Below are 25,015 nucleotides of genomic sequence, written 5' to 3'. Positions count from 1 at the left end.
AACATCTTTTATTCAAATGCAAATCAGTAGAACCCTATAAACCAGAATCTCCCGCCATCTTTCTGTCCCTCGATCTTAACCTTGTTCTCAGGGCCCTCTCCGCGATCTCTTCAGATCCGGAATTGGAATATGAATCGCAACCGATTCGTTGGGAGTTAGCAACTTGGTGTTAATTTGGCTTAGAATCAATAACACAATGAACCCTAAAAAACCCCAAAAGAAGATATATATGTATATATACATATAAACTAACAGACAGACGAATTCGACTGAGGTATTGGCGATTACATAAGAGTATAAAGTTATAAAGCACTGATATCGGGTATATTGATTTATTTTATGTACACATCGATCGAACAAAAAAATACAGTTATTCGTTTTAGAACTAGAAAAAAAAATAGTTGAGTACGGTTAGGTTAGGATAGATTTTGGATTCCTTGATTGGCTTTGAGTTATGGTTACATGAGCACCTAGCAGCCCACCAGCTTCTCGAAGATGCCGCCACGCTTCCAGCCGCCATTGAATCCACCTGAGAATCCGCTATTGGAACCGCCATTGTAGCCACCATTGTAGCCGCCGTTGTATCCACCATTGTAGCCACCGTTGTATCCACCAGCGGAAGCGGCAGCGGAGGAGGAAGCGCTGGAGTAGCTGGACTCCACGGCAGGTGGTCCGTAAACCTGGGCGGGTGCACGATCCTCATCGACGATCAGCTTGATGGTCTTCACCACCTGTTGGCTCTGTGGCTGCGGGGCGTAGGACACGGGAGCGGGGGCGTAGCTGATGGGAGCTGGAGCTGGGGCTGAGTAACGCACCACTGGAGCTGGAGCAGGAGCGGAGTAGGTAACAGCCGGAGCGGGCGCGGCGTAGGTCACGGCGGGAGCGGGCGCGGAGTAGGTAACAGCGGGAGCAGCCTGTACTCGCACCACAGGAGCGGGGGCAGGAGCGGAGTAGGTCACAGCTGGGGCAGGAGCAGGAGCGGAGTAGGTCACAGCTGGAGCAGCCTGAACGCGCACCACCGGAGCTGGAACAGAGTAGGTCACAGCCGGGGCAGGAGCAGGAGCGGAGTAGGTCACAGCGGGAGCTGGGGCAGAGTAGGTAACAGCGGGTGCAGGAGCGGAAAAGGTCACAGCGGGAGCTGGAGCGGAGTAGCTCACAGCGGGAGCGGAGTAGGAGTTGGCACTGGCGCTGGCGCTGGACGAGGCACTGGACGAGTATCCTCCATAGTTGCCACCATAGCCGGAGGAGCGTCCGTAAGAGTAAGAGGGCTGCTCCACCACCTTGATGACCTTGATGACCTGCTCGCCACCACCGTAGCCGCCGCCATAACCACCACCATAGCTGCCTCCATAGCTGCTGCTGCTGCTGGCGGCAGAGGACGAGGAGCTGCCGTATCCGGAGTTGTACACCGGGCGGCTGGGCTGGTTGTAGTATCCCTGATTGTAGCCGCCGGAGTATCCACCGCTGCCATAGCCGCCTCCATAGCCACCACTGCCGGTGGAGTAGCCACCGCCGCCGGAGCTGCCGCCACCCAGACCGCCGCCAATGGCCTTGAGCAGGGCCAACTTGGCGCCCAACAGGGCATCGGAGGGAACTGGGGCCAAAAGGGCCAAAAGGGCCAGCGAAACGCAAACGTACAGCTTCATGGTGTTACTGGTGATGCTAATGGTGCTACTGATGCTGCCGGCAACCTGAACGAAACTCAACTGATGTCCCAAATCGAGGCGAGGCACTAATTTATAGCCGGCCAACAGCCGTGTGCGTTTGTGTAGTTCTAAACCATGTTATGCTCCCTCCAGTCAACGAGATGAGATGCCCCCAACACAGATGTTTGCTTAATTCATAAATGGTTACTTATGGGCCAATGAGACAAGACAAGCCAATACAACCCAAGACGAGTCGGCCCGGTCGAAATGTATTCCAAATCTGGGCGGGGCCCTGAGCCACCGGCTGTCTGTCTGTCTGTCCATATGTCACCTCAACTACTTAACCATCAAGTGAGATATTTTCTCGCATCTACCGGCACGGCACAAAATAGTTAAATAAATCCACGGCCCAAGAGCGTTACGGATTCGCAAGAAGCTCGGGTAATTCCCCAATTAGCACTGAGGGAAATATTTGGAGCTGTTGACGTGATATGATCTGTAACGCAGCTTAAGCTAGAAGTACGGAAACTATGAACACCTTTGAATTTAATTAATATAGATTAAATCAGATGAAGTGATATTAAATTAAAATATTTTTGTGCCTAAATTTATTATTTTTCTGTGAATGTGGAGAAACCCCAACAGTTCTACCATGTAATGCGACTTGCATATTAATTGTCTGATTCATATACGGTCCCAATTTGAATCAAGCTGATTTAAGGGAGTATTTTTTTATATCTGATCGATAGCAGTCATAATTCAATATACTACTAAATGAAAATACATAAACTTTTATTTAAAAATTTGTAATTCGATTTGTAAAACAAATACTTACAAATTACTGTGTAGTACAAATAAGGCAAATTAATGAACAGTTTTAAAGCAAAAAAAGGATAAATAATTCATATTATTTATTTAATTATTTTTTTTTAATCGAAAATACGCCTTACGATTTCTCGCAGTGCACGCTGGCACATGTGCGTGGCCAGCGTATTGGCATTGTCACTCATTCAGCCCCCGAAATCGTATGCATGACTCCACGTAGTCAAGGGACTCATTGGGTTGGAGCCTCGCCAATATCCAAATAGCCAAAATCCGAAAATCGAAATAACCCAAGCACGCCCAGAAATCTTTGCTCATCTCGGACTTCGACCCGAAAACCTGTCCACGTCCACGTTTTCTAACGTATTCCCTCCCAGCTCAGATCAAATATTACATATATGTAAATGTCGCTTTTTGGAACCCTTTGTATTTTTTCTATTGATCTAGACGGTTATGCAAATTGGGTCACCAAAAAAATGGAGAAGAACCCTCCAAATATGTATGTGTTCCATCTGGCGAAATTTTCTGTTCCCATAATTCGACAACTGGTTTTTTTTTTTTTTGGTAGCACGAGAATATCGTAAAATTCATTTTTATGGAAAGATGCGTGGAATTTTAGGCAGTTTTGCAAAGTAAGCAACTAATTCTAAAGTTTATACTTGATTTTTACAAAAGTTCCAGACAATCACAATGCGTTTTAAAGCAACAAAGATTCTTTATAACTCCTAAACAAAAAATAAAACAAGCATACAATTTTAAGGTAGTTGCTAAACCCAATTGGATGTAGTAAACTAATTACTTATGTGTATAAGAATTTATATTTTAAATTTTGAACATTAACTAAGATGAGTTTTAACCTTCTTAAAAACGTTGAAGTCAGACACTTGCTGTAATTTCTACTTGTCTATTTTTATTTCATTTCTATTTTATCTATCTTTTTATCTTTATCTATTTTATCTATTTATATTTATTTATTTATTTATTATTAAAATAATTATTAAAATATTATTAAAATAAAAATAATTTAAATATTAAATCATAGTCAATTAACGCATTACCATTTACAGATTGTCTACATTTTGGTTGAAGTGGCTGCTGTATATGTGGCTAGAGTTGGAGATGGAAATGAAGTTGGAGCTGGTCCAGCTCAACCAATTTGCACCCAAGTGGCGTACAGCATTCTTGGTCGAACATTGTATTTTTTTTTTTTTTGGGCTTGGCTCTTGTGACTTGACTTTGACTTTGGTTTTGCTTTTGGTTTTTGGCACTTGATTACCATTAACAGTTTTCTTGGGCTCACGATCTCCAGTTCGATGGGCTAAGAGAAGGTTTGGCGGGGGCGGAAAGGGTTAAAGCCGGCTAACTGAGTGCGTAAACAGCACTCAACTCTCGTTTTCATTCAGAGGTCCAAACCGAAGGTCACTGGGATTGGGTGGGCCTATATACATTTGTTGGGTGGTGGCTCTTCAAATGGGTGCGAAATTTTTTATTTTGTAATTGTCAAGTAGTAAATTGCAAAAGCAAAAAGTTACATCGTAGATCTATAAGCCATATATAGAGTATATAGAACTTAGAGGGTTTTGTTTAATGTTATATTATTTAGCACACTTTTGGGCAGCCAAACTCATTGATTGTATTCTATTTCTTTTTTTATTGCTTTATGAGCTAAAAACAAACTATTATATTTCTAAATATTTATAACAAAGAACGCTTTTAGACATGTTCATATGTTTATTAAAATATTCTTTAGGGAACCTTAAATAGTATTATTAAAACATTACTCTTCGTGAGCTCCAAAGCAAACACTATTCTCTTCGTTTATACATTTTATTACAAATCGTTAACTTTTAATTACAAATCGTTGTTTAAAATTATCAAAAAAAAATATAACCACTTGACATTGTGGCTTCGTCGTTCTCTAGCAGAGTCCTCCAGCCAAGCCCAGTGGTGGTGGTGGTGCACCGAATCCCAGTCCAAAGCCGCCGCCAGCGCCATAGCCAGCTCCAAATCCGTAGGAGGCGGGCAGTGCGGCAGCACCGCCGAAGGAGCCTCCATACCCACCCAATCCTCCGCCCAGACCGCCTCCGAATCCTCCCACATAGCCGGCCCCACCGGCCAGGACAGGAGTGGCAACCGGCGTGGACACCGAAGTGACCACTGGGGTAACCACGGCGGAGGTGGATATGCCTGGAGCAGCGCCCACAAAGCCGGTGGAATAGCCACCGTTATAGCCGCCAGTGTAACCGCCGCCATATCCTCCACCATAGCTTCCGCCATACCCTCCTCCGATTCCACCTCCTGGCACCACCGACACCTTGATCACCTTCACCACGTTCTCGGGAGCGTATCCATAGCCGGCGCCATATCCTGATCCATAGCCACTTCCATAGCCGTAGCCAGAACCATAGCCACCGCCATATCCATATCCAGATCCATAGCCAGATGTAGTGGCTCCGCCCAGAAGAAGATTAAGCTTGCCAAAGGTGGCCTCTCCCGGCTTCGCCAGGGAAACCATCACAACTATGACTGCCGCCAATCCCAGGTAGAACTTCATGGTTATGTAATGTGTGTATCTTCGATTCGGTGTTCCTGCTAATCCACAAAATCCACTCTTGACTTTGCCGCGTCGACTGATGAACTCTGGTGACCATACCATCGACTTTATACCCAGCCAAGTCGAATTGCTCGACAATAGTGCGCGATTGTTCTGTACCAAAACCCGCAATGTGTGAAATTACTCAATGGGTTTTGGAGGGCCGCCTGTTCCGATGGCAGGTGAACTAGTGTCACAAATATTTGTGTCAAAGTCAGATTTTTCACTCTTTGCGGTCTTGTGGATCCGCAGAAGGTTTGCTTTTATCTAGAATCCCAGAATATAACGCAATTTTTGGGCAAACATTGCAACTTCAAGGGAATTAGCACTTTCGATTTCTTCCCGGGGATTATGCAAGCGGATCTGTTGCGGGAAAACAGTCAGATTTTGTCATTAGTTGTGGGAACAAGTGAATTACTGCTAAAACCGGAAACGAAATAAGTATGCTCTCTAAACCGAAGATCCTATTCTTGAATGGGTAGGAATTTACTAGATGCCAAGGCGTGAGCATCAGCCAGGCCATAATTAAATTGTCAGCAACTGAAGTACGATCGCTTCGAAATTAGGCAAAATTCTCAGTTCTCAGCATAAAGTGTTGGAGTCCAAGAGGGGTAGTATCTAAAATACAACCACCCAAATGAGCACGCGGGGCCAGACCAGTCCTCTGAGGAATCTTCGCCAGAAATGCGGTGGCAGCTGCACTAGTGACGATGACCTGCCTGAGATCAAGTTGATCACCCAGCCTATCAACGGTCTGCACTACATCCGGAATCGACTGAGACCACCGAAATCCCGAACGGGCATTTACTACAGCACAGATTGGGACAAGTCTGCGCTGGTCAGCAATTTTCAGAAAAGAGGTTGGCTACAAGTGCCCTCCTTCAATGGCGAATGGAATTTCTATTGGGCGTGCACCCAGAATTGCCGCTACATCTTCGGCATCGATCATCCGTATCGCATGCGATCCGATCAGTAAGTAGTGGTTAGCAACTTTTTGTCTAACCATCTAAGATCTCACCCCAGAGTCATTAACCACTTCCCGAACTCCATTGAGCTGTCGCGCAAGGATTTGCTAATCAAGAACATCAAGCGGTATCGCAAAGATCTGGAGCGGCGTGGCGATCCATTGGCGCAAAGCCATCCACCGGACACGAAACTGGGCATAGGGGGTACCCGTTACAAGCACCTGGACATCATACCCATGACCTTTGTCCTGCCCTCCGACTACCAGATGTTCGTCGAGGTCTTTCATCGCAATCCGGCCAGCACGTGGATAGTGAAGCCATGCAGCAAGTCCCAGGGTGTAGGTATCTATCTGGTCAACAAGTTGTCCAAGCTTAAAAAATTCGCATACGATGCGCGCACCTTCTATCCGCAAATCAACCGGGACACCTGCGTCATTTCCAAGTACATCGACAATCCACTGCTCATCGGCGGCAAGAAGTTCGACCTGCGACTCTTTGTCCTTGTGACCACATTCAATCCGCTCAAGGCGTATCTCTATAAGGAGGGTTTCTGCCGTTTTTGCACCGAGAAGTACGACGAAACTGAGATTGATAACGTATTTATGCACTTGACGAACGTCAGCATCCAGAAAACGAACGTAAGTAGCCGCAAAAGTACATAAGTCCAAAGTCAACGTTGCAAATAAGTGTGTTTTGCGCCCACTTAACCATTGCTTTATAAATGTTCTCATCTAACATCTAGCAAGAGTACAATTCCATCCATGGTGGCAAATGGCCACTCCAGAATCTGTGGCTATACTTGGATAGCCTGCGAGGCGAGGGCGTTTCGGATATGCTGTGGAGCCGCATCACCGCCACTATCAGGCACTCCTTGGACGCAGTGGCTCCGGTGATGGCCAACGATCGTCATTGCTTCGAGGTCTATGGCTATGACATAATCATTGATAATAACCTGAAGCCCTGGCTGATCGAGATCAATACATCGCCGTCTATGCACTCGACCACCACGAACGACCGCATGCTCAAATCGCGGCTAATAGACAACGTCCTGGATGTGGTTGTTCCACCGAACTGTATGCCAAAGTAAGTCTGAATAAGTGATCGCGATTGATTTGATTGATTTTCAATGCGAATTCTTAGTGAGCATTGGGATAAAACGCCCAATCCAGAGTTGTTGAAAAACTTCACCGTTCTAATGCCCATTTCGCAATCTAAGCCCGAGGAGCAAGCCCCCGTTCGACGCAAGGGCAGATTATCGAAGAAAAAGAAGTCCAAGTCGACTGCTGCATCTTCAGCCGTTTGCTCATCCACTCCACCGCCCGCCGAAGGAGAGACCAAGATTAAAAGGTCCAACAAGATAGTAAAACAGTAGTGATGCTGTGAAAATCGCAAATCCCTTAGTCGTTGGGTGGTTGTCAAATGCATATCGTTTCGGACTGGTTCTTTATGAAAATTTTTAACGTTTAATTCGCAACTCGGTATTCGGTCGGCATCGCACAAATTACTTAGGAAGTACACAAGTATAAAGAAAAGTATCGTATATATTCGCTATACATGTAGGCTTACCCACTAGTTCGGCTTAATCGTATGGATTCGTATAACTAAGTTAAGCTGCTTGTCTTTTTTAGAGACCTGGGCCGAGGTCGGCTGCACAAAACTTCTTGTCTTAGCTCGATAATTGTTGGAACAAAAAAAAGTACTTCGCTTACTCTTACATGTTAGCTATACGTATTAAATGGGTTGGCTTTAAGTTTAACTTTTCGCTTCTTGCAAATCCTCACGTTTGCACACACAAAATGGCGTCCGCTTTAAAGCTTTACAAAACAAACAAACAAGATCTATGTACAAATCAAAAAAATATAGGTAAATGTAAAAAAAAAAAAATGATAAATGACAATGGAAATTCTTAAGACCTTTCGCTGCGTAGGTCCAAAACTTTTGGAATTTTATGTTGTTCTTTTTTCTTGTTGGCTTCCGGGTAAACTAGTTATGTACAAAGGCGTTTGACTTGGACTTAGAGCTAAAGCTTAATACAATCGTTTAAATTATATCTAAGCACTCGACAAATGGATAGCGCTTTACGGGAATACTTTCCTTAATCGTTACTCTCTTGGTTTCTGTTTCGCCAAATATGCAATCTTTTAGTTTATATATTGTGAATTGTGAACTTAATATAGACGTGTGTCAGGGTGGGTCAATAGGTTGGAAATCCAATGAAACCAAGTAGTATTCTTAGCAATTTACAAATATAAAATCAATTTTATCCTTACCACTTGGACCATGAAATTATAATGGAATACTAATGTATATATTATCCTGGTTCTTTCCGCTTAGCAAGAAAACGTCTAGGTTTTGTTTGCTTAATCATATATCACGGATAAATATATATATATATATATATATATATATTGTTTAATCAGGATAGAATTTAAATTATATAGCAACCATTCCTTGGCTTGGAGCTAGTTACAAATCAAATTTAAACCTCATAATATAAAATAAATTTCCTCCTGCCTCATATTAATTGAATGGTGAATAGACCAGATTACATTAACCAACCCACCCCTAATGCATGTGGTTTAGTGGAAATTCCACTTAATCTAACTTAAACAAATAAGTCCCTCGAATATGCAATGTGTTCAGCACTCGGTGGCGAAGTAGAATACCTCCACCTCCTCGTTGACCTCGCTGAGAACGACCCGGTTTTCGGCCAGCACATCGCGAGTGGCGCGCGCTTGCGCCAACACCTATAGTCACACCTTGGATGCGTGTGGCTGGGAACCGGCGGCACTACCATATTGCGATGGTCCGGACATCTTCTGGACAGTCTGGTAGGTGGGCTGCTGCTGCTGCTGGAGTTGCTGCTGCTGATGTTGCTGCAGCAGGTGGGCGGGTATGCCGCCACTGCTCTGCTCCCGTATGGTCACCTGCGTCACAAACGGACCTCGACTCCGGGCACTGCTGTTCAGGCTGGCTGGCGAGTAGCCATTCATGGCCGCCGCCTTCCAATGCGGCACATTGATGGGCGACGAGGAGGACGACGTGGCGCTGCTGCTATGGCTGTGCTTGATGCTGCCCACCCGCTGCTGTTGCACCGTCTCGTACTCGTAGTAACTGCTCATGGGACGAACGCCGTTCGATTGCGCTTGCGGCTGGGCCAGGGATCCTGGCTGGGATCCGGAGCTCGTCGAGTGCATGCTCACATCCTGCGAGCGGGCACTGCGCTGCGAATGGTAATGCTGATGGCGGCGACTGCGAAAGCAAGCGGTAGTGTCCATGAGTAATTTACAAAATGCAGATATAATGATTGTTGTGTTTTGTCGGCAAAAACGAAAATGTAAAATTTACAAGTAAGCAGCCAAAATTCAAGTTTTTTGATACAGTGCAATTCGAGTGTTAAACTATAACTACTTTTTAATATTTGATTTACGTTTTATGATATCTACGAACTCTATAAAGATAATGTCATTGCAATTTGATTAAATATGTATATTGTTAGCTATTCAACCCATAACCTTTTTTTAAATATTATTTATTGACTGCAATATTTTTTTTTATATAAACGAATCTCTAGCACACCTAAATTTTTACTTAATTAACTGAAGCTCTAAAAGCCCATTACCATTTAGCCGCTTTATATCTACGAACCGCACTGCACTGGGCTATCTGTGTGATGGGTGAGGTTGTGGGTGGGGGTGTGAGTGTGGATGCGGGTGTTGGTGTAGGTGGGTGGGTTACCTTTCCGCCTCGACCTTGATGCGCTGACGGATGACCTGCTGCCGCATGCACTCGAGTGTTGACTCCGAAAGCGTTTCCGAAATCGATGTGGTGGAATCGTCTCCACTGCTTCGATATATTTGTTTTTACCAGTGTAATTGTTATAGTGTGGTGTGTGTGTTTGGGGGTGAGTGTGCGTGTGATGATGAGTGGTTAACACATTGACAACAACATAGATACACAGACACGCGGAACAGAGAGAGAAAAAAGGGCGAGAAAGAGATATACGACACATATATACACAATGTTGTGTTAAATGGCTAATAAACTGGGTTAAACAAACAAATATCCCGACACCGGCAAAATGAAAGGATGCAAAGAAGTTGCGGGCCCGCTCTCACCTAATCTGGTGTTGCTGGTGCTGCTGGTGGAGGTCCTCGTAGTTGGCATAATGCTGATAGCGATGGTTGAAGATGTCGTTCTGATGGATCCCATTGCTACCCACTCCATTTGGAGCAGGCAGCGGTGGCGGTGGCTGATACGCCGGCGGCTTGCCATTTCTCTCCAGAGCGGCCAACGCAGCGGTTGGTATCTGTTGCTGCTGCTGGTGTTGCTGCAATTGCTGCTGTTGCTGCTGCTGCAACTGCGGCGATGTGGCTGTGGAAACCACCGATGTAGGGGGCGAAATGTTTACCGCATAGTTGTCCACTGGCACCACGCCATCCTTGCGATTCTTGCCAAAGCGGAACATGTGACCGATGCCGCGCAGTATGCTTGGCTTCTTGGCCCGCGACGACTTGCAGCCGTGTTTGCCATCGTTCAGCGAACTCTGGAACGGTCCATTGCGCTGCGAGGCAAAACCACCCTCGTGATCGCCATCCTCCAAAAGCCAGGTCTTGCGGGGCTCTAAAAAGATAAGCGGAAGCAAATTATTCACAATTCCAGAAATATCTGTATATTATCCAAAAACTTACTGCTCGCATCCGGTTCGCTGACCACCGCCGCCCGCAGACTGTCCTCCCTGCCACGCCCACGCGGTGCACGCAACGCCTGATGACCACGCGGCTCATCCGACATCTGCAGCTCCTGCACCATCGTCTGGAGCGACTCTAACGACGAAGACTTCTTCATGCCCAACGACGGACCCAGATCGCCCAGCTGATCCCTGGCCTCCGCCTCGGCAGCGGCCAATTGCTGCTGCGTCTCTCTTTGCTCGATGCTGGATGCAGTCTTGGCATGTTTATATCCCGAAAACTGGGCATTAGCACTGGCTATGCGAGCCGTAAGGGATTCAATGGAACCACCATACACAGCGGATTTCGTCAGTTGAATGCGACGCTCGCGTTCGCGCTCCTCGCGTAACTTCTTATTCCGCTGATAGGTGCCAGTTTCGCGGGCATCGAGCGCCGCATGGTGCTTCTCAGAGATGCTGCGTCGTCCCAAAGCATCGCGCGAGAAATGCTCCACGCCCGAGTTTGTCTCCAAGCTCAGTTGCGAGGAGTAGGTGGCATCAAAGTTGCTGGATGTCGACGGAGTACCAGGCACGGTATTTATGGGTGGCCCCTGATTGCCGACGGCCAAGTTCTGCGATGGATTAGTACTGCTCGAGTTGCAGTGCTGCCCATCATGCGGACGTGCCGGTAGTGTTCTGAAAGAAATAAAGAATATAGTGAGTTAAAAGGTTCCTTTGAGAGATATCTAGTTATCAGACTCACGGAGACATCGGCTCGGCATCGTCCTCGATAAGCAGCGCCGTGTTGCCATGAGCAGTCATTAAGTGCAGCTGCGCCGGCGACCAGTTGTCATTGGTGGCCATGTAGTAGCTCTCGTTTCTGAGAGCTGCACTGCTGCAAACGGGCGCTGCTGGCAGTCGACGCTGCTGCTGTTGCTGCTGCGAAGGATGCGACTGCTGCTGCTGCTGGTGAGACTGCTGAGAGGATGGCTGCGCTGAGTTCGAGGAGCAAATGCCACCGGTTAGGCGATCCAAAACGGGATTGCTCCATCTGTAAGACAATACGCTTAGTTGTACTAAGTTGTACGACATATGTCGAGTATATATATACCCACCTATTCATCTCATTGCCAGCACTGCCACCACCTCCGCCGCCATTGCAGCGCTGCTCCCTCTTCTCCGGGCTCAAATATATGACCGTGGCTCCAGAATTATCGCTGGCATTTGAGCTGCTATTGTTGTTATTACCGCTACCATTTGAATTGCTGCCGCCGCTACTATTGCTATGGCTATGACTGTAACTGTTACTGTGGTCCAGAATGTCACTGGAACTGGCCGATCGCAAGATCTTGCGGCCTACCAGCAGGGTTATGGTGCCCGGATGTTTGCCGGGCGTGTTGACCATTGCCCGACGTAGTGTCTCCATGGCCTCGGCATTGTTTTGCCCCCGCAGCGATACTCCATTCACGCTCAGCAGTTGATCATTCATCCGCAAGCGACCATCGCGGGATGCAGCTCCGCCATGAATTACATTCTTCACGAATATACCCAAGTCACCGTCGTGCTTCATCAGTCCATTGCTGCCGCTGGAGGCACTCGATCCGGAAGCGTTCAGATTCGAGCACGTCTTGCCCTTCACACTGACCCCCAGTCCGGCCTTTTCGGTGTCGTGTACGGGAATGTGCAGGGTCAGCTCCTCGCGGGAGTGCCAACTGTTGCTGCTGGGTGGCAGGCTGTCCTGTGGGTTTAAGAATAAAAAAAATTAGCATAGTACCAAATCCTACAAAGATTGTGATTAAACTTACATTTGAAGCAGCCGACTCGCTGCCCGCATCAATAAAGTGCTGAGATTCATTTAGCTGCGATTGCTGCTGATGAGTGAACAGAGATCGTGCGCTGCTGGATTTCTGGACCGGAATGGAAGGCGCTGGAGGTGCAGCAGCAGGAACAGGTGGTGGAGCAACTGAAGGTGCCACCGCCACTCCAGCACTTTTCTCAGCCGGCTGGTCAGACTGCTCCGCCAACTCCTGCTGGCGGGAGACCACAATCCTTACGGTTGCTCCCGCTGGCATGCCCCTCAAGATTGCCACCACATCTGTTTGCGTTTTACCGGTCATTGGAGTGCCATCCACCTCGAGCAAACGATCACCGGGCTTCAGGCGTCCATCCTCGATGGCCGCACCTCGTGGCAGGATATTCTTGATGTAGATGGGACAGTGGCCACCGGCGGGATTATCGCGTGTTGTGACCGAAAAGCCCAGACCGTTGGGTCCCTTCTTGAGCATAATTTCGATTTTCCTGCCCAGTTTACGGGTATTTGCCACTTGCAGCGAGGTGCCCACCGGAGCAGCATGTGGTTTGCGGGTGGGTGAAACCGTGGCCACCTCCACCATCTCGGCCACCTTGGAGTCACGCTGTTGGCGGCGATTGCGATCACCGCGCAGCACTCGAACTCTCAACTCCGAGCTCTCCAAAGCCCGTCGCAGTTGCTCCTGAACCTGTGATTCGGTGAGTCCTATTAGCTTAATGCCATTGATCTCCAAGATGCGATCATCACGACGCAGTCGTCCTCTTTCGGCTCGGCTGCCCGGCTCCACATGCTGCACCAGCAGTCCACCGCCATGCTCCTTGTCCGGCAGAGCAGTGAGTCCCAGCGGACTACCGTACTCGTTGATGATCAGCAGCATTTCACCATCCTTCTCCCTGATGGATTCATATGCCTGTCCCAAGGGCTCCTTTCGCTTGCTCTCCCGGGGCAAGGACTTGCTGGAGTAGGCACCGTTTTGACCGTGACCAGCATGATGACCACCCTGCTGATATGTCTGCTGGGCTGGCGGCTGATTCTGTAGTTTCTCGGCTGCCTCCATCCACTTGTAGCCATTGCCATCGCCCAGAAACTGCATCGACAGGCGTCCGGATCGGGCAAACGGCTGATGGTTACCGGAGGAGGAGCCTCCATTAGCAGCATGGGGCTGCTGTTGATGTAGCAGCTGTTCCTTTAGCTGATGACTGGGATCGTCGTCCTCCTCCCACTGTGGCGATAACTGGCCACCGGCCTTGTCAAGAAACAGGCGCTCCGGCGAATCCCCGCCAGCGTAATGGGGAGCCGCCGCCGACCAGCGTTTGTTACTGCCCTCCGCCTTCAGAGAGGCCAGCAGATTGGGATCACTGCTGCGACGCACCATCAGTCCAACTCCGAGTCCAGCCATCGGTCCCGATGTGGTGCTGGTGACCTCGATGTGTGGCGTGGATAGATCCCGCGGACAGGTGGGCGCCTCCGTGTTGGTGGGATCGCGAAAGATATCCGGCGAACCGGTGCCAACGGATGAACTGCCCGATGCTCCATCGCCGCCTCCTTGCGGAACTCCCGGATCCGGTCCTGGGTCATCAAAGTGCGCCAATATCTGCTCCCGATCGTCGGCCACGTCGCGGACACAATCATCCGGATCGAGGATGCCCGACTGTGTCTGCAGATGCGTAACGGTCACCCAGGAATCGGGCTGTAAGTGGAAAAGATAAAAAAAATTCAATGATTTTTGAGTTTATTAATATTGCTGAGCAAATTAAAATATATTTTATTAGTTCACATTATGGAGTGTGCACTGTATCTCCCCAGCAACGAAACATTAAGACGTGCATCTCTTGCATCTGTTATTTCCATTAGACTGGGGGCCGTGGAAGTCGCGGAACTCTTTCCCAACATCCATCCATCCATCCTCCCCCAAATCTCGTAACTGCAATCTTCAATCTGGAAAGGCCAATGGAGGCGACGACGCATCGTCTCGCGGACTCGCTTCTCACATCCCATTTGAACCATCTGCACATCTGTGCTTCCGCATGGAGCAACCGCTACGTGTTGAGTCACTCCATCGCCACAAAAATCTCCGCTCACGTGGGCTCATCATCAACTTGAACTCCCTGAGCGACGCCTAATAAGCCTAATAAGACCGCGACGACCTCCAGCGCCCCAAATTGCAATCTACTCTTCTCGTCGAGCTGAGCTGAGCAGCCAAGGAGCTGCTGGCGGTGTTGCTTTTGGCATTCCGATGGATTCCACAACAAATGCCAAATGCCGACCAACAGCAACAAGACTCACTTGGAGAAAATTCTAGCAAGAACTGGAGGAGATTTTACAAATCTTAGATCAACATTCCATTTTCTCTATGGAATAATTAATCTAAACTTCTTAATTCAACCTGAGCTTCTGTTTATCTTTATGCTATTGATTTTTATCTTTTGCTGGTTTATTATAGTTATATAGTTATTGCAGATATTTTGGGAATTTTTTTTATATTTTTTTCTAGTGCAGAAGAAACAAAACAATTGCATCATGGCTGAAAACCAGTCAAAAGCGTTGGAGGCTCAGCAAACTGAGACGAGCTGCAGAACTGGAACGTCGAACGAATCGTCAACTTGGCGCAATAATTTCGGCTATTTTTCGCGTCTTTTCCTTGATTTCTGTTTTCTGTTTTTTTGGTTTGTTTCTTCACCTGGTTTCTTTGATGTCTTGTTTTTGTTTGTTGGTCAAAGAGCGCGCATTCAGACATTCTAAGTATCTATCAGATGCAGCACTGATTTTTGAGATACCGAATCGCCACTTGGCATGTAGAATAGAGCCTTAAAAATGCAGTTTGGGAACAGTGGGTTATGTAGACAAAATGAATCGATTTGAAATTTGTTCAATATGTATTGGCTTGGTGTTTGCAAAAGACAAACAAATTATACATTTCTATTATATGATTTAATACATATTTTTATAAAAGCAATCAATTTTTACATTAATAAATTTATCAGAAATTTTTGGACTCTTTTTATTCAAGATTTCACTTAGCAGGTTAACCACCTTTGCTCCACTGTGCCTCATTGATTACACTTCTTTATGGTCATTTGTCAATGGAAATTATGCGGCAACGAGTCGACAACACGATCTCGATCTCATATATCATAAAAAGATTGAAAATGCTATGTGGGCGTTGTCGCAGGGCAAACCAGAGTGGTATCGAACTGGAGGAATGCCAAAAGAGATTGTGATTGAATTTGGGATGTGTGTTTATCGGCACGTAGAGAAATATATTTACAATATCTCTAATCTAATATTGCTGCTTTTTAAATATTAATTAATAATATACTTGATATGCAAAACATACTGTACTACCTAAACATATTTAGATATAATCTTATTTATTTTTGTACTATTTTATACTAAAATTATTAGTGATAAATAATTGGTACTTGATTATTCGATAATCTTCTTAGGAATAACTCTATTTCATGTTATTTTGTTTATTTTGACGATTTTTCCCAGTGATCTTTGCAATTCCTTAATATAGTATACTATATCGCTCGATCTTTACCTTCACACACGAGTAGGCCGACGGCGAAGGCGGTCGCTTGGGCAGCGTGAGGGAGTAGGACTTGTGCAGCTGCCCATGGGGAATCCCCTCCTGCTTGGCGGCCACCTTGTAGGTGTGTCGCCACCCGAAGAGACCGCCCAGCTTGTTGGCCAACGCAGGACATTTTGGCGGTACGTCGAACATGATCAAAATGCGATCTTTGGTATATGCTGATTGGTTAATTTTGTTAAATATATTTCGATTGATTCTCTGCGCTTTGTTTTATTGTTCGCTTTTCGTTGGCTTTTCCTTGCAACTGCCGACTAATTTCGATTCGAGGAACATTTCACCGCTGTGTGGCATTTAAAAGGTATTTATTAGCTGTGATTCAAAGCTTAGTCACTGCATTTGTGCCATTGTACTTATTATGATGATTACTATTGTTGTTACTATTTAGTCTACGCTCTTATCTGTGATGCAATGCGGCAACTGTTGAGTGCCGTCCTATCAAAAACGCTATCAAAATGCAGTGTGAATTGGCTGCCTTATCGGTGGCACACGGAAATGCTATCTTTGGCACACACACAAAAACAAAACTCGACTCCCGTCTACGCCATTGGAAATTGTACGTAAGATATTGTGGCAGACGCCATAAAAACGATATGAATGGTACCTTCTTCTATGCGAAGGAGATTTGTATATGAATTCTGAGATTTGCTGACAAAATTAAAGCAAATAATTGCAAATCAGATATCTAAGCGAGTCAGTCAATGAAAGTTGTGTCGAGCAATAATAAACAAACTTATCACTTATCAAATTGAAAATAAACAAGTGGAAATTAAAGCCGAGTCACAAAAATTCAAGGTTTACATAGATAGTATGTATGTCTGCAACCCCGTTTTTTCATTCTGCACATTCAACAAAAATGTAACCCAATTTTTCCATTGGGGTTTACAATTATTTTGAACGAAAAACTAGTTTTTCGATTCTGAGACTCTTTGGCTGAAAGCAAAGGCATTTTCCCAAGCAATTTTCAGGCTTGCACGGCTACCATTTTATTTCCCCCTTTACATACGACGATCGTGTGTTCGTGTTCAGGCATTTTTCCATAATATATATATATATATAAAATGCATTAATATATAGATAAATCAACTGACAACGGACAGTTGCAACAGCAAAAAGGCAGTGGCAGCTACAGCGGCAAGTTGAACCCATTTCGCACACAAATTCGCTTTGATTATGCACCTGAGCAGCTCGACTGCCTCAATGCCGTGGGAGCGAAAGAGATGGATGGTGAGTCACACCTGTAATAAGTACGACGTTCGGTTCGCAACGACAACAACAATGGCTCGCATTTTTTTTTTTTTTTGCTTTTTGAAGCGCCAGCAACGCGCCGAAGCATGACAAGATATATCTCCCATATCCACCCAGCCCCGCTCGCAAATGCGATTTATTTGCCTACTAGAAATTTTAGACACAGCAAAAGGCAGTCTCCTTAGTACAAGAAAATCAACTGACAAGCAGATACAGATACATTCGGAATATTTATTTGTTTACGTTTATGTATATGTGCATATAGACTAGACCCCGAAATTCGCATAAACATTTTTCCAGGCCGAGCCAATATTTGCTTAAGCCGAAAATAAAACCCAAGTTGAGTGCAGAAGTAAAACAAACTCGCTCAATTCACTGGTTTGTTCTACACTGAGCAAAAACTGGGTGTGTGTTTATTTGATTTCATATATAGCATTGCGATCTTTCCAAATCCAATTCAAATAAATCGAAAATCCCTTGAAACAAACGTAAAAGTTATTCGCACGATCGTTTAAAGGTCACCTGTTTAACTCATTCATTACCATTCATGCCATTCAAACGAATGTAGTCATTGTGCAGAGTGAATCCATTCATTCATTCAGCCGAGCGTTCATTGATTGATTTATCATTCATTCAACAAATAATCAAGTAATTAGTAGCAGAATGAAGGCCAAGGGTCAATTTCATTAGGACTTTATAATAAAGATAATATGATGTTTATTAAATAATCATTTATTACTTGCACTTTACAAGTGCAAGCAATACAAATAAAGTAAATTTAGCTTCATCATCATATTGCAAAAAAACAGTAATTAATTATTTAACTATGATTTTCCAATTTATGCCTAGTTTTATATTTAGCATCCATTTTGATTACGAATCACGCACCAATTTGAATTATCAATTAGGAAATCCCTTGTTGGCTGCGCGATTCGGAAAATAAAAACGCTGTCTGCATAGAAATGGCATTATAATAACCCCCGACCATATACATATATCATAAATACATGTGCATATTAAAATGGAATCAGCGATGCCCCTCCCTTGGGAAGAAATTAATTGAAAGGGGAAAAATGCTCGTAAATTAGCATAAAATGGGATCATATAAAGTTTTCTGACGCTGCCACGCCCCCCTCCCCAGACATGCAACCGCCCCCGTCGTCGATTCCTTTGTGCCTTTGCCAGCCAGCTTTCCGCTCGAGTTTTCGAGTTTTCAGTTTTCAGATTTCTGAAAGAGCTGTTGGCCATAATTCGCAATCAGGCCTTTAACAACCCACGAGATGCCGTGAGGTCCCAATCTCCATCGGTTGGGGGAAATGATGGGGTGGGGCTACGGATAGATGGGGTTTGGGGGGTGGGATAAATGTGAGTGCCACAAACGTGCAGGAAATATGCAGGAGAAGAAAAGAAAGGCCAAATTACACGCTGTCATTATGCATGCCATGCAACAAAGGGCGGGAAAAAACTGCAAAAATCTGAAGAAAAACCCCCCACCATAATGAAGTGTAGCAAACGGCAGAAAAGAGTGGAAAAATGTATGCAACAAAAAAAAAATATAAAATTAGATATAACTACAGCCAAGTGCAGGCACAAGGAGGCGGGCCAACGGGTCTGGAGGCGTGGCACACTATTGTTGATTTAAAAGACATTATTGTTAACGCCGGGGCAACATAACGAAGAAATACGACGAAAAATAAAAAGAATTTTCCAACACAATATTATTCGAAACTCAGCTCGAAGTTATTAATTAAGTATTATTTCTTTCCGTTTCAAACACTAAACACCAGGAAATAGGTGAGACCAGTTAAACGATCGAACTTTTTTCTCGCCCAAACGCGAAATTTCAAGATCCCAGAAAACTGAAAAAACAAGTGAAAGGAGAGAGAGGCGCCACCTTTTTTTTCGCAGGCAGCTCTAAATCAGCAAATGATTAACACGAGGAAAGCAAAATAATATAGCATCATGAAGGGCATTTGCACAAATGATTAGCAGATAATTGAATCCAGATCGTCTGTTTATGATATTCTCTTGTTTTGCACCCATCTCCAGCTGAAAACACATACATATGTACATAGTGGGGGTGACAAGGGCAGCTGTGGGTCACTCCAGTTACGAAAGGTGGGAAAAACAACAGCTGCTGTTTCTTGGCGGGGAAAAGCTCAAAACAGCTGTCGGGAAATCCGAGTGAAAATGTAGTCGCCGCCATTTGAGGCTATTAATGTCAATTGCAACGCTTTCTAATGGCCACAGCCCCATTCGATTTGGCTTTCCCAATCACATTAGGCACTCTAATTATAATCAATCGCTGCGATATGATATGATAGTGAGATATATGGGATCGAGTGGGTGTCATCTAGTCACCCAGCGTATTTCCCATATGCCGAGGTCGCTGGCCCGCGGGAAAATATTTCACAATGGACGTGGGAAAAGAAAAGCCAGCAAAAGTGACACAAGCTCCGTCGTAAACGCCACTCTATTCCAGGTTGATGGCCAAAGAAAGCCTGCCATAATTACTCAAAAAAATAACAGAAAAAATAACTGAAAGACCGGCAAGAAAAAGAGCTTGGACCTTTAACACCCATCATGCGTGCTTTGAAGATCGGGGGAAAAAAAAACGAAACCTTCCACCATATTTCGGCTCATCAACTTTTGCTTTTGCTCTTTTCCCAGCTTTTACCTTTTTTCCTTCTGGCTTAATTACTGCCCAGGTAATTATGCGACACTTTAGTCAAGATCAATGGCTTGAGAACCGCGGAAGTTGATGCCAACACATCATTATAATGATGCGGGAACTTATTGGGAACTTTCAAAACTAAGCCAGCCAAACTAACATAATAAAATATAATAGTATAATATTATCTGAATAAAAGAAACATAAGTGATCTGCTTTAAAATTATTATTATTATGATAAGTATAGAACTGATCAAACCTTATGATAGCAATTACAAATAACTATATCTACGAGTTTATGTATTGCTACAAAGTAGCTGCTGTTTCGTAACAATAAACCATGTACATTGCTTATTTAAGTGCGAAAACTGGCATTTATATCCGATTACCCGATTCTGTATATATGGAGTATCAATCTTCCTTAATTCTCGTGTAAATACCTAGCTGAATCACAAATTATATTTCACAAACACGCGCTTGGCTCACATTTCCGCTGATAGGTAAACTAATGATTACCCCACCCGTTTTAGCCCCAAATGCAAAAGTGTGTGAGTCAGGGCCTTGAAAGCAGATAATACCATTTTCATATAACATTACTCCTCAGCCTGTTGACATCTGGACAAATTGAGAAACTTACAACGTGACGCTTTGTGTGCTCTTAAAAATTGTTTGCTTAATGTACCTTTTTTCTTTGACGTTTCTTCGTTTTTTTTTTTTATTTTTTTTTTTTTTGTATGTTACGTATTAATATTAATTGCAGCTGAGCAGGGAAAAACTTTCATCTTTTTCCTAGCCATTTCTAAAGTGGAGCGTCGTCGACAGCAACAGTGAGTTGAATACAGTGAGCAACGGACAAATGGTAAACAACAAAAGCCGCTTACAAACTTTAACTTTAACGTTTGCTCGTAATTGCCATTGCCGAAAAAAAAACATTTAAAAAGGGAGGAGGGTGGGGGTAATATCCCCAACCGGTTCGGACTCCAAAAAAGTTGACTGAACCCACGATGCCGAGGGAGAAGGGAGGATTTTTGGGCGAATGAGTAGTTGTGATTGAGTAACACGGATTTTAATTGATTTAAACGGCTGCGACTTGTGCTTAATTGCACGTGAAAAGGCAGAGGATGTACGGAAGTTGGGGAGAAAAGTAAAAGCTGGGCGTACACTTGGAGAAAATGTATTACAGATACATACAAATATGTAAATAGAAAAGAAAGTGCTCTCTTTTGAGATACCACACAACGCAATTTATTTAAAGACAAGACAGGCAATTAAACAAATATATATGTATATCAATTGTGGTTATATATTTGCCCACTCATCTTTATTCTCAGTGTAATAAATATTTTAATGAGTGATCTGTGCTTTGGAAACCCTTGAGTTAGCTTCACCAACCCGCATTACTCAAGCATTATTTAATATCTCAGTTATACGCATTTTAGCATTTTATCTAACAAAAAATGGTAATGATAACGCAGCGAAAGAGACAGGCAGGCGATGTTGGACAGAGAGCGCAGGATGGCGCTAGAGAGAGACAAACACAACACGTGCTCGTATTTCGTATTCGTTTCAGGTCAATTGAGTTCACTGTCACTTTCACTCACTGTCGTCTGTAACCAACCAACAAGTTTATATTTATTTACTTTTATTTTTGTTTAAAGCCACTTCGGTGACACTACGGCAATCCAAAGCCAAAACAACAAATACTATAAACGAGCAGTTAATCAAGCAGAGCCGGCTTTTAACTGTGCATTTCGATTGTTTCGAATCGTTTTGTTTGATGGCCAACAATCAGCGATTTATTGGTATTTATGCTTTATTTTCCTGTCGGCACTGGTGCGGCTTTCATAGCTGGTATCGTTTTTATTTTGGAGAAAACCGATCAAACAAAACATTACAATTCACAGGTATTGCAAAATTGCAAACTAAACCATGACGTAAACATGTTCAATTCCTTTTAAAAAAAAACGACTAATTTCTTGGTAAACTATTATGAACACTCCATTTTCATCAGTTTTAAATTGTAAATATTATTTTAGAATCCAAGGTGGGTACACCTTTTAATGCAAATGTACAGGAAGTGAGCACCTGAAGCGAAAAATGAATAATTGAGTGATTATGAAAGAAAGATTACTAATTATAACCATTAAGAGCCCCACCCATAGGGCTACCAAAATAGTTATATGACCTATTTCGCTTTAGATTGCACTAATCGAAATTGTTTGGAAAAACCTTTTCGTTCCCAAAAACAAAGAACGCAGCGAACGGCCAAAATATTTTATCAATTCGAAACCACAACCGTAACCCGAAAGTTATTTTATCTGTGCAGAACGATAAGATTAACTCCAAGAATCGAAAGCAAACAGATTATTACTATATATGTATGTATACATCTGCGCATGGTGGAAGCATTCTAGTGGGTCAGACCCACCCAATCGATGCCAAAGTCAGTGAAGGCCAACCACAAGCTTAACTCAAGCGGCAACTCCAACTGGTGGAACCACCCACCCCCTGCAGTTGGCCCCGTCCCCGGCCACGCCCCCCGGTTTTCCCGACTTCCAACCTGCTCCGATATACCAAGTTGGAGTCGCAGTTGCAGTTCTCGTTCCCATTCGGATGCGGATTCTTGTTCTTTGCAGCATTCCTACCAAGTGAAAGTCGCTGGAATCAAGCCTATATATTCAGATACTTATCCACATGCCACACAACTTCCTGCAAACCATAAAAGCCCATTAACTAGTTGTTAAACTTAAAGACGCACGTTCTATATCTTCGAGTTACACATTTTACGATCATTGCAACTAGCTAAGTTAGGATTATAGAATATTGCCAATATGGAACTGACACCTTCAAAAGCTGATAACAAATATATTTCAATGAAAGGACAATTCATTTTCAAGGCATACAATGGATTTAAATTCCAATCCCTTAAGATGTTTGTTATATAAACGAAAGTCAGGTATTCAATCAAAGATAAAACTACAAACTCTTTTGTACAAAAGAATATCAATTAGTAGTAGGTGTTGGGTATACCAGGTATTTCGAATTAACCTTAAGAATCTATTGATAAGACTGCTGGAAGAATGGAAGAACCTCTCCCATTAGCAAAGTAAAGTCATACAATAATCCCTTAGCAACCCAATTCGGTACGTAATATTTTCGTGAAACCCTATCGTAAAGTTAATTCCATTGGCATCATCATCACACCAGTACAAATGTGGGAATGTCTGCTTCTAATTACCTGCCGTAAAATCAACTGAAATTGGAGACCAAAATGGATTTATTAGCCTTCGTAACAAGGATGCGGATGTGGAAATGCGAAGGTAGACGAAAGAAAAATGTAAAAGGTCAAAGGATCCGATCCGATACTTCAAAAGAAGCCACCTAAAAGTTACAAAAATAAAAATGCCAAGGAAGGGAACATTGGCCATATGGTGGGAAGATTCCCTACTCATGATCGTTTCCAAGTACAGGTGCCATTAGCGAAATGGGGAAGGTTATTCAATATTAAATTAATTCCATTTTACAATATAGAAGATATATAGATTTCTTAATTGAGAACCTTTTGAACTAGTAAACTTTCAATTTGTTCAGGTCATAACCACCTATTAAACTACTACATCTTTTGGGCATATGTTTTTCCCAGTGTATGTGTGTGTGCATGTCAAGACATTTCCTGCACTTCCTCGCTCGTCATGGGAATCTAAGCACAAGAAAACCTTTTTCAGAAGAATCACCCCTAACAACAAGTGTTTGCGCCTTGCGCATATTTAAATAAGACACTTTTGCGCTATCTGGAATTTAATCTCGACTGTTTTTTTGTCGTGGTAGATATATATCTATTTCTTTATCGGCTGCCAGCCAATTTTAGATAAACCTCAAATTCTTGCAATTTCAACTAAAGCACAAAGGTCTGCAAACTCTGTGTTTTCACTCTTTTTCTTTTGGCACTTGAACAAAACACAAAAAAATACGAATTTTTTTAGTTGTTTTTTACGTTTGCATTATACTTTTTGCACTTTTATGCGAACCGTTAAAATAATTGTGTTAAACAATTGCGGTACCGACGGCGGCGGCCAGCGACGGCGACGTCCGACGACGACGCATTTCTGAAGCGAAGTGAAGTGCGGCCGCAAAAACAAAACACTCACGGCACTCACACACCAATCGCAGCCGCCGAAGAGAAAGAGCGAGAGCGAGAGAGCGCGCAAGATCGCGTGCTATCGAAAGAATAACGCGTGAGTAAACTGCATATTTTAAAGAAAGATCTCTAAAAACACAAAAAAATAAAATGTGAATACAAAAACATAACTAAATTAACATTGTAGCAGAATACAATTAGAACTAGCATTATTTTAAATTAAAGAGGAAAGCATTTTAAATTCATTTTTGCAGTGTGTTGAGAGAGCATAACCATTCTCTCTCACTATCTCCGCTCTCTCTCTCTCTCTTTTCACCTGCGTTCGGTATTGGCTTTGGCAAGTGCAGGCGGTGTCAGTGGCTCTCAAACTGCTTGCGACTGACCACCGGGCAAGGAAAAACAACAACAAATACTGCGCAAAAGAACTTTGTCAAGCGGAACGCAAACTCAAATGCGCAGAACAACAAAAAATGCAGCAGGAAAAGGGGATGCAACCATCAAAAACAGCAACAACAACAACGAAATTAGAAGCAACAAGTGCCCAGAAAGCGGATATATCGCATTAAAAAAACTGCATATGCACAGAAAAATTGAAAAATCAATCATAAATACAAATAAAAAGTGTTAAATTGAAAATCAGATAATCATAAAAAAAAACTCCATTAAATACGTGAATTTCAATATTATTCACATTTTCATGTTAGGACCAAATGCATTATATGCGATACTAATTTCTTGGACAAATTATTTAAATTTACAAAAACGGATCTTCAAACTAAAAAACCGTAATTACAGATATATTCCAGTTACAATATCCACCGAAGTAACCTGTGCGATGCTATAGTCCATATACCCGGCGCT

The 25,015-nt window shown here is 43.8% G+C and overlaps 4 protein-coding genes across 10 annotated transcripts in view; 1 reads left to right on the top strand and 3 right to left on the bottom strand.

Moving 5' to 3' along the window:
- Positions 1-25,015, bottom strand: part of LOC6618057 (partitioning defective 3 homolog) — a 43,688-nt gene that overhangs the window by 831 nt on the left and 17,842 nt on the right. Inside the window, exons 1-9 of one of the 7 annotated variants that reach the window (XM_032726756.1) lie at positions 24,011-24,102; positions 16,050-16,380; positions 12,501-14,195; positions 11,811-12,433; positions 11,459-11,746; positions 10,718-11,391; positions 10,145-10,649; positions 9,765-9,869; positions 7,464-9,278 (exon numbers count right to left, since the gene is read on the bottom strand). In XM_032726756.1, coding sequence (XP_032582647.1) covers positions 8,780-9,278; positions 9,765-9,869; positions 10,145-10,649; positions 10,718-11,391; positions 11,459-11,746; positions 11,811-12,433; positions 12,501-14,195; positions 16,050-16,232 — 4,572 coding nt within the window. In that variant the 5' untranslated portion in view covers positions 16,233-16,380; positions 24,011-24,102 and the 3' untranslated portion in view covers positions 7,464-8,779. Of the gene's footprint in view, positions 1-7,463; positions 9,279-9,764; positions 9,870-10,144; positions 10,650-10,717; positions 11,392-11,458; positions 11,747-11,810; positions 12,434-12,500; positions 14,196-16,049; positions 16,381-24,010; positions 24,116-25,015 lie in introns of those variants that run through there. The other 6 variants (XM_032726755.1, XM_032726754.1, XM_032726758.1 and 3 more) reach the window with 6 other exon arrangements.
- LOC6618056 (skin secretory protein xP2) lies at positions 319-1,693 on the bottom strand. Its single transcript, XM_002042318.2, has one exon. It carries the CDS (start codon positions 1,644-1,646, stop codon positions 471-473), a length of 1,176 nt encoding a protein of 391 aa, XP_002042354.1. The 5' UTR covers positions 1,647-1,693; the 3' UTR covers positions 319-470.
- Positions 4,197-5,359, bottom strand: LOC6618055 (glycine-rich protein 5). The gene has a single exon (XM_002042317.2). The coding sequence runs from the start codon at positions 5,122-5,124 to the stop codon at positions 4,387-4,389; it is 738 nt and encodes a 245-aa protein (XP_002042353.2). The 5' UTR covers positions 5,125-5,359; the 3' UTR covers positions 4,197-4,386.
- On the top strand, positions 5,600-7,897 carry LOC6618054 (probable tubulin polyglutamylase TTLL1). The gene is made up of 4 exons (XM_002042316.2): positions 5,600-6,033; positions 6,085-6,664; positions 6,769-7,109; positions 7,167-7,897. The coding sequence occupies exons 1-4, from the start codon at positions 5,699-5,701 to the stop codon at positions 7,396-7,398; spliced, it is 1,488 nt and encodes a 495-aa protein (XP_002042352.1). The 5' UTR covers positions 5,600-5,698; the 3' UTR covers positions 7,399-7,897.

This window comes from Drosophila sechellia, chromosome X (assembly GCF_004382195.2).
Source record: "Drosophila sechellia strain sech25 chromosome X, ASM438219v1, whole genome shotgun sequence".
NCBI lineage: Eukaryota > Metazoa > Arthropoda > Insecta > Diptera > Drosophilidae > Drosophila > Drosophila sechellia.
Note: the sequence above shows the minus strand (reverse complement) of the source record. Positions and strands in the feature narration are given on the sequence as shown.

Bases quoted from the DNA above. Each gene is read 5' to 3' on its own strand.
- LOC6618056 (XM_002042318.2), bottom strand. From the start codon at position 1,646: ATGAAGCTGTACGTTTGCGTTTCGCTGGCCCTTTTGGCCCTTTTGGCC.
- LOC6618055 (XM_002042317.2), bottom strand. From the start codon at position 5,124: ATGGTATGGTCACCAGAGTTCATCAGTCGACGCGGCAAAGTCAAGAGT.
- LOC6618054 (XM_002042316.2), top strand. From the start codon at position 5,699: ATGAGCACGCGGGGCCAGACCAGTCCTCTGAGGAATCTTCGCCAGAAA. The intron at 6,034-6,084 runs GTAAGTAGTGGT...ATCTCACCCCAG, and splicing joins TATCGCATGCGATCCGATCA to AGTCATTAACCACTTCCCGA. The intron at 6,665-6,768 runs GTAAGTAGCCGC...TCTAACATCTAG, and splicing joins TCAGCATCCAGAAAACGAAC to CAAGAGTACAATTCCATCCA.